Raw genomic sequence first — 15911 nt, 5'->3', positions numbered from 1 at the left:
GGATCCTATCCTCCTGTGCCATATTCCGGATTATTCCCTGCCTTGTGCCTGTAGTTTCCTTCTTCATCCTATTATTCTTATAATTAATACTGAAAATGTGACATTACACTTAGTCGGTGACTGCTTTACTATCGCTATAACATAATTAGTCCACTGAGAAGGTGGTCGTCTCACTTACATTTGTGGAGCTTAAGCAATTCACACTGTGCCCCTGTGCCCCTGTGTACCCAGGGTTGCCACTTCCAGTCTGAAGGAATAAGACAAACTTCACTGAACGGGGGAGGGGCAACCCGTTCATTTCGGTTCAAACACGGCATTTTTTTTCCCTTTCAATACGCAGAATATAGGATGTCTGACAACTCTATGTCACTCATTGTTATATTGCACTTTATTCAACATTCACTTCTTCAACAATTATGCCAAACCAAGTTGTTATCTCACAATTAAACTCTCATGTTTTCCCAGAATTGCTGTTATTGATTATTGCATCTGTTAAAGAACTTCGAAGAAATAAGCAAAACAGTTAATGGGAAAAAACTGGTACAGAAAGAAAAACAATACAGCATGAAGGCTTTGAATGCAGACGGGTAAAAGTAGGTCAGAGCGTAGCATATCTGACATAGCCGCGCGAGCGACACCATTTGTTCTCCGTCGCTTTTGTTCTTTGGCGCGAGCCAGAGCTTCTTCCTGCTGCCATCTACATATAGAAGGGCGCGCGACAGCCGTAAAAACAGCAGCTGCATAGGCAGGAATTCTGGGTAAGATACATGAAAGAGAAAATGAAAGCTGAGCACACCGCAGAAACCCGAGTGATGCAGCAGATCTGAAGGTAAACACGGTTCGTTTTCCTAAATAGAGGGAAATATCTCCTCTAAACAGCAGACCGTGAATGTCTCACACACGTATTATCAGCGCTTATTCTAAATTAATGACAGTCCTTAAGGTATTTATGGTGAATCTGTTGACCTTAGACGTAAAAATTAGTACTCGGCGAGCTGCACAGCAACACGCTTCCAAATGAATGACCGTTTCCTCAGTCGGCTGCGACGCATCTAGCTACTTAGCTGCGCTGCAGTGAAGGCAGCCTTTATTCTGTGCTTTAACTTTACAGCAAAACCACATGTGTATGTATTCTGACCTTGTGCTAGTGTGACCTATACACTGAACTGTTAATAGGAGGGATTATCTGTTTGCTGTTCCGTGTTCCCTCCTGTGGCTAGGCCAAATTAACTTTTATGATGTGTAGTTTAAGAGGACGACACACTCACACACACATATGCCTATACGTATACCTATACGTGTACGTTCAGTACCGTGCAGAAATCTTAGGCAGTCAAAGGAAATGGTTAAAGCTATTTATCTGGGTAGTACGTGCACATTCACTCTGAACAAAAAACAATATACTATTAGAACACATATAAATTAGGAGTAATAGAATAAAAACTAGTTAAAAAAAATGCCATCAGTTAGGTGGCCAGATGACCACTGCTTCAGTTCCCAAACCTCTCCTCAGGGACACCTCAGCCATTCGATCTATTTATTAAATTTCACCTCCACTTAACTTAATTAACTAACCTAATTATTTAAAGTCAATGAGATATTGATTAGCTGGACAAGGTGTGTTAGTGGTTAAGTCACAAAATACATGGGCGTAGTGGATGGGCGCTGCAAGTACTTGTTTTGAAATGGCTAAACTAACACACTTTGATAAGCATAATAGCATAGTTTTACATCAATATAAAGATCATTTAAACATTATTTTCTTTTTGCTACCTAAGACTTTCGCCCAGTACTGTATGTATAAATTCCCAGTAAATTAAAGGCACAGTCTAACACTTTTTTTTTTTATTATTATTTTTCCCTTTAGGTTAAGAGTTCCTTCAAGATGCAATGCTGACATCATAGGTGCTCTTATCTCTGCTGATGTCAAGTTATGTTATTTTAATTTACACATTTTGCAGTCATTCCCTTCTATGATGTCGCCGTCAACTTTAGCTCTTCTGCTGACTCTCGTCATTAAGGCCAGTCTTGCCGTAGAAGCCAAAGACACCGTGAGAGAGAAAGCCCATGTAGCTCTGAATGGCCTTCCATTTCCATGGAGCAAACTCCGACTGCCAAACTATGTGATACCCATCCACTACCACATGCTCATACACCCCAACCTGACCACACTCAGATTCAACGGCTCAGTCAGGATTGAGATTGACGTCAAGAATGATACCAACTGGATTGTACTGCACAGCAAAAACCTCACCATCAAGACAGCAACCATCCTGGATGAGAGTGAGGCCTACCAATCAGAGAAGCTTCTGCCCGTGCTGGAGTACCTGCCCCATGAGCAGATTGCAGTTTTCTCTCCAAAAATATTGATTGCAGGGGAAAAGTATTTCCTTCATCTTGAATTTGCTGCTCCATTAGCTGATGGATTTTACGGCCTATACAAGAGTTCGTACAAAACAAAAACGGGGGAAACAAGGTAATACTCTTCTCGTTTCAGCCAAAGTAAAATGAAAAAGCAAGCAACTCTCATAGATGTTTGAAAAATACAATTTGATGAGAGGAAGTATCACATTGGTGCTCTGTGGTTCTTTTCGCAATAAAATAAAAACTTGTTTTTTCTGTTCTGTGTGCAGAATATTGACATCCACACACTTCGAGCCCACATTTGCACGGATGGCCTTTCCATGTTTTGATGAGCCGAATTTCAAAGCCAACTACTCCGTTAGGATAAGAAGAAATCAGGAACACATTGCACTGTCCAACATGCCCATTGTATGTGTGGCAATCCTGTGTGGCACTTACTTCAAGGCAAACCCTTATTAACCTGTGCCAAATAATTTAAATCTGCAGGCTTCAAAATTGCGCTTGTTTTTGCTGGCAGGAACAAACGGTTGCCCTGGAGGGAGGTCTGTTTGAGGATCACTTTGAAACGAGCGTGCGGATGAGCACCTATCTGGTGGCCTTCGTTGTCTGTGAATTCAAGTCAGTCAGTGGAAGAACCTCGTCTGGCATTGACGTACGACAAAATATTTTTTACGATACATCACATTTTACATAGGAAGTTTGCTTTTATGGGGTGGTTTGGGACTCTGTGAGTTAGGATCCTTAAAAAGTGCCCGTAATCAGAAATTTCCCAGTTCAAATCTCAAGGCTGCCAGATTGATGTTTCTAGTGGGCCCATGAATAAGGTCCTTAATCCCAGTTTCCCCAGGAGTAGGGCGTTCTCTCTGACCCTCACTTGCATGTTACTTTGGAAGAAATATTGTGCCAGTTTATGTCTACAAATATTCTGTATAGGATTTTTCAAATTCTCATTGCAGTTCAATCTATGGATGCACGAGATGAACATTGTAAAACCATTTTAACACTAAAATCAAATGTTGATTTGAAAAGGTTCAATGTTGTCTTAACACTGTTCCTGCAGGTCTCAGTATACGCCATTCCTGATAAGTGGGATCAGACACAATATGCGCTGCAAGCTGCAATTAAACTTTTGGAGTTCTATGAGAATTATTTTAATATCTTATATCCCCTCCCAAAGCAAGGTAAGCCTGCATTTTTGGTTGTAAAGATGCCTTTGCATTGTGCAGATGTGTTAATCTGGCCATGGTTTATGAAAGGGTCTGAGATTTAAGTTGTTAAATGAGTCTTCATCTTCATTGTTTTTACTTCTTTGACAGATCTAATTGCCATCCCTGATTTCCAGTCAGGCGCCATGGAGAACTGGGGCCTGACTACCTACAGGGAAACATCCCTTCTCTATGACCCTGAGACCTCATCTGCCTCTGACAAGCTGTGGGTGACCCTGGTGATTGCCCATGAACTAGCTCACCAGGTAGGTACCAGCCAATGTGTTCAGATATGTTGTCACATGGAAGACTCATTTAAAAATCACCCATCTATCTATCCATCCATCCATTCCTCCATCCATCCCTCCATCCTACTTCATATATTGGACAGGGGTAGACTCAGGACACATGCATACAGTCACATGTTACAGGCAATTTATAGAATGCCACTTAGCCTAGCTGCATATCTTTGGACTGCAGAAGGAAACCAGAGTACCCAGTGGAACGTCCACACTCTGAAGACACACTTCAGAGGACAGATTCTTACCCCCAGCCCTGGTGTCAGGCAGCAGTGCTATCAACTGTGTCTCCCTGTTTAACCCTCTGGAGTCAACGGCATCGTCGGAGATGCCACATACCTTTCTCGTCTATTTCAGTTCATAATTCGCCAAAATCTTATTGTAGAAACATGAAAAGACACTGTCAGAAGTATTAAAGTTTTTAAAATTAGGTTAAATTGGCAAAAAAGTAAACCATGTCACCTTTCTTTGTTTTACCTGCATCGGGGGCGTGTAGTACCGCCCTCACCTGAAGATCACTATCCGCATTCTGAGTAGCTGCATTTCCGCGTATACAAATCGCATTCGCATGGTAATTTGATGAACAACGCAACGGTGAAACGCGATCCTGATACATCCCCATCAGCACTATAAAAGGGGAGGGGGGGATGTGGCCAGGTGTGAATGGCTCATGCATACATATGAAAATTGTTACATATTCAATGAAAGGAGCCCAGGAATAGTGACATTAGTTAGGTTTTTCTTATTTATCCAAGTGAATGTTGCAACTACACCATTTAGTCATCTTCATGTAGCCAAGACTTTGGTGATCAGATATTATGCAAGTGTCCCAAACTGCATTTTGCCATGTCTATAGTTTGATGTCAAATTACAAACTTCACATAAATCTGAGATATTTACAAAGTACACTAAGATTAAGATGAGTTTAATGCCAAAATAAATATATAAAAAACAATTTATTTTCCATGATTTAAGTTTATGATATTGAATGAAATGTGTGACCATGCCCCAGTCAGTGAAAGTGTGTTCCCTAACCCTAGACCCAATAGGGTTAAAAAAAGAACATTTTTCTCCTCTGTGTTCTGCCTTTGTTGTGTGAGGTTCCTCCAGGTTCCCTGGTTTCCTCTCACATTCAAAAGAAATGCAGTTAAGCTAACTGGAAGCTTTAAATTCCCTCTACAGTATGATGTGTGCATAGGGCCGGGTAATATATCGACAAAAATTGTACTGTGATTATAAATATTTATATTGTCATGAATTTGAATACCATAACTATTGTAATATAGCCTAAACACTTGTTTTCTTGTATAATTGACAGTTTTAATGCACTATATTTGCACTAAGGTCTGCTTGTGTTATTTATTATTATACCTGTCAAATCTCAGAAAATATTGTGATATCATGTTTAGGGAATATCGGCCAGCCGTAGTCATCATTGTGTAGTTTTGCGACCTTTGGCAGATAAAGTTTATTTTCATATTCATGTATTTATTAAAATTAGATTTCTGTTTGCAGTCCATTCAATTTGTTGTAATTTTACAAGTTCTGAATCTGTTTAAGAACAATTCTAACGGAATTTTAAGCGAAAAGGCAGCATTGAAGTAAAGGAATAATGGCTAATTATATCGTGATCATTTTTTCTATGTCAAACAATAATTATCATGATAAAATATTATGTCATATTGCCCCCTGGACACCTGCCACTGGACTAGCATCCCATCCAGCGTGTACCTCGGTCTTGTCTTCAGATCCACTGTCAGCATACTGTAACAAGCGGACAGTACTGTTACCATATTTTTGTATACCTTATTTATTCAACCCAGCACCATATTTCCCCCTGTTTTACAGTGGTTTGGTAATCTTGTCACAATGGAATGGTGGAATGACATCTGGCTAAATGAAGGATTTGCGCGATACATGGAGATTGTCTCTGTTGAAGCCACATTCCCCGAGATGAAAGTGGTATGTTTTTCAGACTGATAAATGCACATGTCAAATTTACACCTTTTGAAAAGTTATATATGAGATACATATATGCAGTTAAAAAGACTGCTGAGAGAACAACTGTATTTCTTTATGCAAGTATTTTTCATAAATTTCACCATCCCAGGAGGAACATCTACTGGACACCTTCTTTGTTGCCACTGGTCGGGATTCCTTGAACTCCTCCCGACCCATATCCTGTGAGGCTGAGAACCCCACCCAGATAAAAGAAATGTTTGATACTGTGTCCTATGAAAAGGTAGAATATATGACTGTCAACACTTAACATAGCACTAACATTTCGATGCATGTACTGCTGTACTGTTATGAATTGTAGGTCATTTTAAACATCCATCCATTTTCTATATCCTTTATACAGTAGAGTCCCTGTGTGCAATATAGGGTCCAGCTCTGGGCATATATTCACACATGATTAATGGGAAACATGATATTTGCAATTTCAAAACTGCAAATTATCTACAAGTTTCCTTAGTTTGTAATTACACACTTCTTTCATAGACACCCTGTGCACAATTATGCAATGTCATTGGTCCGTCTGATGGAGATGGTATTGATTGGTTGACTCCTATCTGATTTTTCAGGGAGCCTGTATCCTGCACATGCTCAGACACTTCCTGACAGAAGATGTCTTCCAGAGTGGCATTGTCCGCTACCTAAAGAGGTTTAGCTACAAAAATGCCAGAAATGAGAACCTCTGGGAGACCCTTGCTAATGTACTTGCCTAAAATTCCCTTACTTCTGTATTTCCTGCAAGAAAGACTTGGTTAACATCCATTCATTTCTTCTCTTGAAATATCTGCCAGTTTAGCGCATATAAATTCTGTTTTTGGTTTGCAGACATGTAGTGCTGATGATTTTACATCTGGGGAGTTCTGCTATAGTCGCGACCAAGCACCCAAGAACGCAGTAAGTGTAAAAACCTGTTTATGGATAGTTTATGACTACTGAAGTGTACGTTATATATGGGTTTTATTTCAAATGATGATTAACAAAGAAATTGTAGTATTGCATAAAGCATTCATTTTTGGACACAATGAAATTCAGTGTAAAAAAAAAAAAATCTTAACATGTAAAGATATATGATACTACCATGCGTAGAAATGGCATGATATTTTATTGAAACATATTTGGACAGTCACATGATACAGTATACAGATGTATGCATTTACATTGTAAGAGATGGAGTTTAGGTCCAAGCAGTGGTGTACATGTATGAGCATGTTAACAGGGCTATAGAAAAGATGAGAAAGCCACCAAAAGTCAACAATTCCTTATTAATTTATGCTCTACAATGGTAGTCGATCAAATCGTTCTAACCAGTGTTTGTTAAGCTTTCTTATACCAGGACAGTGCTGAATTCTTGAATCTGAAGGAAGCTGATTGATTTTCTATAACCGCACAAATAGTGCCAGCCAGGCCAATCACAGTAGTAATTCAATGCAAAATTATAGCTTTTAATTCTAAGTAACGTTACTTAATGGAAAGTACAATAGTGAAGAAATTGCCACAGATCACTTAAACAGCTGTGCTTTAGCCTGAAGACCTGGAGCTTGTATCATGAATGAGATGTGTTGTTAGCTATATAACTTATTTGATTTAAGGTACCCAATTTTAAATGGATTTTGTCTTCGTTCATATGCATATAATGTGTTATCTCGGTAACCCAAAAATCCTGCTTCATGATACAGGCTGCACGACCTGTGGTCAGTGATGAAATACCAAAAAGATGTAATGAACTTGTAGTCCAGTCATATTTTCAAATTCTATTTACTTACCTAAATGAAGTATGTAAGTCAGGTTTTAATAATACATAAATAAATCAAGGTTTACCTATAACGCAGCTGAATCCAAGGAAGTGCTTAAAGCTAAATTACTAACACAATGACTTAATATATATACTATATGGACAAAAGTATTGGGACACACCTCTTAATCATTGAATTAAGGTGTTTCATTCAGACCCATTGCCACAAGTGTATAAAATTAACCTAATCATGCGCTCAGGTTTACGGACATTTGTGAAAGATTGGGTCATTCTGAAGAGCTCAGTGAATTCAAGCGTGGTGCTGTCATAGGATGCCACCTTTGCAGTAAGTCGGTTTGTGAAATGTATTCCCTGCTAGATATTCCACGGTCAACTGTAAGTGTTGTTTTTGCAAAGTGCAAGCATTTAGGAGCTGAAACTCAGCCACAAACTGGTAGTCTACGTGAGGTAACAGAGCAGGGTCACCAAGTGCTGAGGCGCATAGACAGTAATATTCACTAACGCTCTGTTGACTCACTAACTGCAGAGTTCCAAGCTTCCTCTAGCATTAACTCCAGCACAAAAACTGTACACCTGGAGCTTCATGGAATGGGCTTCCTTGGCTGAGCAGCTGCATGTAACTTCGTGTCACCAAGTGCAATGCCAAGCGTCTAATCAAGTGGTGTAAACCATGCCGCCACTGGACTCTGGAGCAGTGGAAACGTGTTCAGTGGAGTGACGAGTCACGCTTCTCTGTCTGGCAGTCTGATGGATGACTCTGGGTTTGGCGGGTGCCAAGGGAACGTTACCTACCTGACTGCATTGTGCTAAATGTAAAGTTTGGTGGAGGAGGGATAACGGAGTTGGACTTGGGTCCTTAGGTCAAGTGAGGGTAATCCACTTGATGCAGATGGAGGTGTAATGGGCAGGTGTCCCAAAACTTTTGTCTATATAGTGTATATAAACATGTCTACATTACCATGCCTTTAAAATGCTTATACTACGGTTATTACACGGTTACTGGCTCACACCTTTGTAGGAAAAGAATGGTCTTTGGCTTAGCAGCAGGCAGTTTCAGACTAATGACTAGGTTATGGTCTATGTACTATTTTTGAATTAATGATGGTGCCTTGGGTCGTAGGTCCAGACATTGCAACCAGAGAATACGGTATTTCAGATACTTTATAAAACAATGCTATTCCAGCATATTTAGAAATCTTGCAGATAAATTTCACCAGGCAGGGGTTGGGGACGGGGTCCCCAAGATACTATTTTGCAGGATGGAATGCAGTGTTACCACCCAAGCTTTAATATTAGTTTCACTAATAAATACATTTTCGGTCTGTAAAACTGAAAAAATGTCTTCATGTACAAATGTGTGGTAACTCTGGTATAAGCAAATGAATGCACTCCAAGCTGTGCAGTGTATGTTTTTAAGCGCACTCCACTTTGTGTCTGGTGACCTTATATAGCTGATAATAAACCCCCCAACTGGGGGGCATATAATGGCCCAGGTGTTAGAATGAGAATGTCATCAGTCAGGTGGAGTGGTGGAGCTCTTGATGGTCAGCCCTCAGATCAGACCATTGGCCAGTGATTCGATCAAGGCTGTGCATCACCAACAATGGGGGCTGGTGTACTTGCTTGAAAGCCTGGGTTCAGAGATGTATGTCTTCTCTGACTCCATAGTACCGTTTTGCTGGGGAGCACTGGGACCTGAAGTCCATCATGAACACATGGACCCTCCAGAAGGGCATACCTGTGGTCATCGTATCTCACCAGGGCTCCATGTTGAAACTTAGGCAGGAGCGCTTTATTAAGACTGCACGACCCAGTGACCCTTCGTGGCAGTCTCTACAGCACGGGTGAGTGCAAAGATGAGTCACTCTGCTGTCCCTTACCCATGAGTTTTTATGTTTTATATTTGAAGTTACTCTCAGGTGGTGAACTGCCATTAAACTCTCGCTTTTCATACCGAATCTTTAAAGGAATGCGTAATGGTTATTGTTATTAGCGTAGAGCAGTTTTTCTCAACCTGTTACTGTAGGACCCCCTGCCAGAATGTCTTCATTCCAACCCACACCTTCTGTCAACCTGCCATATTTAGCATTAGCCTATTAAGGACTATCTGATCCTGATTAAGGTTGGGTTGGAAAGAAAATATTCTGGTAGAGGCTCCTCCAGAAACAGGAAGAGTATAGAGAACCATTGGTGTACAATATAGCGCATATGAAAATAGACTTCCTGTGATATGCATTGTATACTGACCCATTAAAATGGTTTCAGGGACTCAAGGCAATGCAGTATAATATGAATAGTACAGTGCAATATGATGTATCAGCATTAACAACAATAATTATGTAGCTATGTCATCAATACCAGTGGTCCCCAACCTTTGGGGCTGGGATGAGAGTGTCTTGAAAATTGCCATGGCAGTCGTGACGAGTTTGTGACCATTGTTCTATAGTGTCATGCACTGCAGGTGTCACGTTGGTGACAATAAATTATGCTGGACTGTTTTACAGATACCTGTGGCATGTTCCTTTAACATACATAACAAGCAACTCCAAAAATGTAAACAGACATTTACTGCAAACAAAGTCAGGTATGCAAAAATTTCTTGTGATTTTGATCAATGCGCATTGAGTATATTTAAGGTGAAATTGAATGTGTTGCGTGTTTTGTTGTGTCCTCATCCACACTCAAAAGTCTCTCGCCAGTGACGAACAGTTAGGTCAAGTCTGTCTAAATGAGCCTGGTGTGTATCAGCCATCAAATAATATAACTAAAACATATCAAACTTGCTTTCAGACACTATTGAGCTGGCACAGGAAGCTAGCTGGGTGAAGTTTAACTCTGACATGAATGGATACTACATCGTCCACTATGAGGGAGATGGTTGGGACACACTTATAAGGCTCTTGAAGGAGAACCACACAGCTCTGAGCTATAAGGACAGAGCCAACCTCATCCACAATGCCTTTCAGCTTGTGAGGTAAGTACCTGTTCAAATGCTGGGAGAATCAGTTTTTGTGTTCAGCTGTTTATATGATAAATGAATGTCTGAAAAAAATATTCATTTAAATTGATGGTATTTACATTAATCCAACAGGAGCAACAAATAAATAAGAAGAATAGTTTTACGAATAATCAAAACATACATTTGTTTCTCTGTATATTTTATTTGATAATACGTCCTGCATGAAATACTGAAATGATTAATAATATTGATAATTTAAATGTACTGTGATGTGCATAAACAAGACTTAATATTATTGTAAATTGCTGTACTGCAAAATTTAGTGCACAAAATTGGAAACTGCAATAATGCCAGTGTGACATGTAACCAGTTTGGTGCTGAAATGTCTTGAATGTATCTAGTGCAGGATATCTGTCTCTTGATAAAGCTCTGGACCTGACTACCTATTTGAAGGATGAGACCCACAATGTTCCCTTGCTGCAAGGCCTTGGCTACTTGGAAAGCTTCTACAAATTGGTGGAGCACAGAAACATCAGTGATGTCATGCAGAACCTCAAAGTATGGCTGATGCTCACCTGCAGTTAGACATTGTTCTGTGTGATAGATAAAAGAAGCATATACTCACAAGGTTAAACTCACATATGACCTAAATATTTTCCGGTCACATCTAGCCGTATATATTTATTATGTTGCGAACAGCAGTGTTTATCAAGAAAAATGTGTTTTTCCCGAGGAGCAAACCAAAGGCAACTCTTATGATGTGTGTATGTGGATTGACCTTCTCTTTTCTTCTGAAACAGGCATACATTCTGCAGTACTTCAAAGCTGTGATTGCCAAGCAGACATGGAGCGACGAGGGATCCATCTCAGACCGGAAACTGCGCTCTCACATCCTTTCCCTTGCGTGTGACCTTCGCTTCCCCCCCTGTGTCGAAAAAGCAAACCACCTCTTTAATGACTGGATGACATCGAATGGCAAAATCAGGTCTGTTTGAAATATCTGAAGTATATCCACCCATCCATACATTTTTCAAACCACTTATCCTACTGGGTCACGGGGGGGTCCAGAGCCTATCCCGGAAGCAATGGGCACTATGCAGGGAACAACCCTGGATGGGGGGCAGCCCATCGCAGGGCACACTCACACACCATTCACTCACACATGCACACCTATGGGCAATTTAGAAACTCCAATTAGCCTCAGCTCATTGGGAGGAAATGAGCCCAGAGGAAACCCCATGATGACATGGGGAGAACATGCAAACTCCACACATATGTGACCCAGGTGGAGACTCGAACCCGGGTCCCAGAGGTGTGAGGCAACAATGCTAACCACTGCACCACCATGCGGCCCCTCTGAAGTATATCAATATCAATAATAAGAAATCTTTCCATCTCCCATGACAACTTATCCAGTATGTGGTAGCAGTTTATAAAAACAATAATAATCATTAAAAAGAGTAAAACAAAAATTCATGCCTCGTAGGTCTGACATTCTATCTGCTCCTTTATCCAATTGCATTGATCAAACTGATTGGGCCTAATTAAATCATCATACTGATTGGGTCTCTTTTAAGCATTGCATCTTTGTACATTTTATCTAAAAAATATTATAATCGGCAACACTTTACCGTTTCGCTAATGGTACATGACTGCTAAGGTGCTTAATAGTTCTCACCTTTATGACATTGCTAATATATCAGTTATATATAATTTAAACATGATAAGCTGAACTTCAGTCTATGCCTTTATCATTTATTTTCTCAACTGTCTGTAATGGTGGCGGTTATGCAAAAACTAACATCAGTATTTCCCTAAAGCATAAATGAATCATAATGTTATATGTTATACTAATGTTATAACTTGCATGATTTTGCTTTGTTATAACTTGTTCTTTTTGATTCGCACAGCTTACCCAGTGATGTGGCTGAGACGGTTTATTCGGTTGGGGCACAGAGACATGATGGCTGGGGCTACCTTTTGGATAAGTATAGCCACTCCTTATCAGAGGCGGAGAAAGACAAAATCCTGGATGCTTTATCGAGCAGCAAGGACTCTGATAAATTGTCAAGGTAGCTGAGGTCACACTCTGTCTCACATACTGTTTTGTGTGTGTTTAGTCCTTGTCAAGAACAAGAGTTAGAGGGAAGGACACTAGAACCACGTCAGTTTGGAAAGATGCTTTGGGGTTTTTTTAAACACTTGTTTTTGTGGCAGGTTGCTGGAACTCGGCATGGAAGGAGTTGTGATCAGGATGCAAGACTTGTCCAAACTAATCTACACTGTGGCCAGTCACCCCACGGGTCGATTCCTTGCTTGGGACTTTGTGAAAAGGAATTGGAATGCACTGGTGGAGAAGTAAGAGACAGTGTTAGGTATCCTTCATTAAAGACTGTCCCTGACTTACGACCTGACTCTGTTCTAACAAACGTGTCGTACGTCAGAACAGGATAATCACACTGAGTTGTAGGTCTGAGAATGAGACTGGGAGATGCGTGTGAGACTGGGATGGTCATGCTGCCATGCACTGCAGTACTTTGCCACTGTAACTATGGCACAGTGTGCAGCATGCACTGGGTAGGATAGGGGTGCAGGGCGTACAGCCACCTTAAATTTATTCGTACATGCATCTACTTTGTTTTAAAAAAAAAATGTGGTCGCGTGCAAGTCTTTGTAAGTCACATAAGTTGTAAGTTGGGGACAATCTGTATTTAATATCAGGAATTAAATTTGTTATACATGTAATGAAAAATATTCATTGGTAATGGAATACTTATCGCACTAGAAAAAAACCAGCACTTAATTAGTATTTTTGGTAAGTTCATTATACTATATACAGTATGTGCCAGGACAGCAAGATTTCTATTTGTTGATTTAGTTATTGAGTTAATCAGCCTGTTGTCCAAGTGTGTGACATGCATATCATTACGACAGTGCTGTTTTGTTTATTTACTAATTTCTGGTAATTTGTTTTTAATTCCACAGATTTCAGCTGGGATCATTCTGTATAAGGAATATTATAATTGGTACAGCTGCTCAATTTTCATCTAAAGAGGAACTCCGTGAGGTCAGATATCAGTGTTTTACTTTATCCTTTGTTAAATAAGTTTTTTAGTTTCGGAGCACCTTGTTGATTTGGATAATTGTGAATTTTGGCAAATGTAGATGCATTTGATGATTGTGACATATTGTGGTGCAAAGCCAGTATTCAAGCATTTATTAGTAAATTGGTCATTTTTTGCAGGTCAAAGCTTTTTTTGACTCAATAAGGGAACAATCTTCCCAACTGCGGGCCACTCAGGTGGCCTTGGAGAATGTGCAGAAGAACATTATGTGGTTGGAGAAGAACCTTGAATCCCTGAGAACTTGGCTGCAAAACCACAACCAATGAATTTCATACTGGAACAAAACACTGACCTGCCCTGTCAGTATGACTGCACCCTCCATTGTGCAAGGACTAATATGTGTTTAACTGTCTGATTTTTTCTAAGACATGACTAAGGTCTGGCATCTTTCAGTAGTTCTCAAATGTCTTGTTTTACATTATCATGAAATGACACACTCTGTCCCTGCATTTCCACGACCAAGAAAATATCCATGCCAACTAAATGGCTGAAAATGTATTTTCTTATGAGGCTTGATAGCAATACAGCAGATGTCAAATTACCCATGAAATTATATTTTTGAAGTGTTTTTGAAAGTATTTTTTTGATTTAATATGAGCCTTTTACTTAATGATGTGCTTTTTTCCTTAAGTATTCTTGTAATAATGCTTGTATTGTTACAGATACAGTACAGGTGAGTTGGTGTGTGTGTGTTGGGATGGTAGCAGGTTGAATAATACAGTTAAATACTCTTAGGGTGATTTGTTCGCATGGATTTTGAGAGACCTTCCTATTGAAAACAACTGCTTGTTCTTGCTGGTTAAGTCATTCAATAAAAGTTTTTAAAGTAACTTGTACCAATAGCCCTTTTGTTCGGATTCTTCATTTACACAGTGCAGACATGAATCACCAAATCACATCCTTCACCATAATTTTCTATGACCACATATCCAATGCAGCGTCTCAGTGATCCTGGAACCCATCCCGGAGTGCCCAGGACACATGCTAGGGAACCTATCATAGGAAATGCACACTATGGGCATCAGCAGAGTTTGATTTTTGCATCTGAGGGGGGGGAGACTGTTTCTTGCTAACTTTATATTCTAAAACATAACACAGCCTATTATTTATTGTACTTATTGGGTACCAACAAACCACTTATACAAAGGTACAAAGTGCCAGCATAGAACATGGTCTTATCAAATTGCAAATTTGATTCAGACAACTGGGGTGGGCGGGGGGGGGGGGGGGGCGCTACCCAGTAAACCAAAACCCTTTGTTCCAACAGCACCCCAGCTGCAATCTAGCAGTCGTTTTCATTGGCTGTCCGGCTTTTGCAAACTTGACAGCTGATAACTTCCCATAGGAGATTTAAGGCATACTCCCACTTGGCCCGGCTGCCTTGTACTGGGCCCCAGTATCATTGTCCCCCTCCCCACTTCCCTGCTGGTCTGTGCTCATATTGCACAGAACGTTCAAGGCTCAATGGAGTTCATGATTAATGTCCTTTTTTTGTGGCTTATTTGGACTCACTATGGAGACGATGACACGTGCCCCTATTATAGATTTATTGAATGTGCAACACAGTGATTTTCATTTAATTGTGCTGCATGTATAAGACGATTTTCCAGTTTAACAAATATCTTGGAGTTTTTGCATCCAGTTGTTCCTCGATACTCTCGTCAGCCCAAATTTCACACGAACACTGCAGCTCTGCCGTAAAACAAAGTGATCCCTTTGCAGCAATGTTTGTTAAATGTTTATCGCTACCAGATCTGTACAGTCTGCCCGATGCATTCCTTATGGGTCCAGTTCATGTACAGTGTACATGCGCACATGTGCCACTAGCATCACTGACATCATATCTATGTTCCATGCTCGGGCATGATTACTGGTCACACTAGACGCATACCATGCCTGAGTCCAACTGAGCAGTGTCCAGGCCCACCTCTTCTAGCAGACCTAGGCACTGTACGGAGTGATCACAGTAGTTTTACCCTCAGATGTGTCAAGTATACTTTAAATCTACATGCAATAAAGGTACAGTAGTACTTGAAAAACTTATATTTATATTAAATTTTATATTGCGGGGACCTGAAAAATGTCCCCACGACATAAAAAGGTTTTACCACAGTGTGTAACAGTGGACTTAGTGGGGCAAACGTGGACAAAATGCATTCTCTGGAATCACAAAATTTTGTTAAAGTATAC

General features: G+C 40.2%; 2 protein-coding genes across 2 annotated transcripts in view; one reads left to right on the top strand and one right to left on the bottom strand.

The window, feature by feature from the left end:
• riok2 (RIO kinase 2 (yeast)) overlaps positions 1 to 15911 on the bottom strand; it is a 399097-nt gene that overhangs the window by 199324 nt on the left and 183862 nt on the right. The gene's annotated exons all lie outside the window — the stretch shown is intronic.
• Positions 680 to 14551, top strand: LOC125709788 (endoplasmic reticulum aminopeptidase 2-like). The gene is made up of 19 exons (XM_048978639.1): positions 680 to 829; positions 1868 to 2476; positions 2634 to 2772; positions 2882 to 3016; positions 3425 to 3545; positions 3681 to 3835; positions 5717 to 5830; positions 5979 to 6110; positions 6454 to 6585; positions 6710 to 6778; positions 9306 to 9481; positions 10142 to 10221; positions 10428 to 10611; positions 10998 to 11154; positions 11397 to 11581; positions 12507 to 12668; positions 12814 to 12954; positions 13582 to 13663; positions 13841 to 14551. The coding sequence occupies exons 2-19, from the start codon at positions 1974 to 1976 to the stop codon at positions 13985 to 13987; spliced, it is 2814 nt and encodes a 937-aa protein (XP_048834596.1). The 5' UTR covers positions 680 to 829; positions 1868 to 1973; the 3' UTR covers positions 13988 to 14551.

Source organism: Brienomyrus brachyistius, chromosome 2 (assembly GCF_023856365.1).
Source record: "Brienomyrus brachyistius isolate T26 chromosome 2, BBRACH_0.4, whole genome shotgun sequence".
NCBI classification, from domain to species: Eukaryota; Metazoa; Chordata; class Actinopteri; order Osteoglossiformes; family Mormyridae; genus Brienomyrus; species Brienomyrus brachyistius.
The sequence above is the reverse complement of the archived record's forward strand: the minus strand, read 5'-3'. Positions and strand labels throughout refer to the sequence as shown.

Bases quoted from the DNA above. Each gene is read 5' to 3' on its own strand.
- LOC125709788 (XM_048978639.1), top strand. From the start codon at position 1,974: ATGATGTCGCCGTCAACTTTAGCTCTTCTGCTGACTCTCGTCATTAAG. The intron at 9,482-10,141 runs GTGAGTGCAAAG...ACTGTTTTACAG, and splicing joins TGGCAGTCTCTACAGCACGG to ATACCTGTGGCATGTTCCTT. The intron at 11,582-12,506 runs GTCTGTTTGAAA...TGATTCGCACAG, and splicing joins ACATCGAATGGCAAAATCAG to CTTACCCAGTGATGTGGCTG.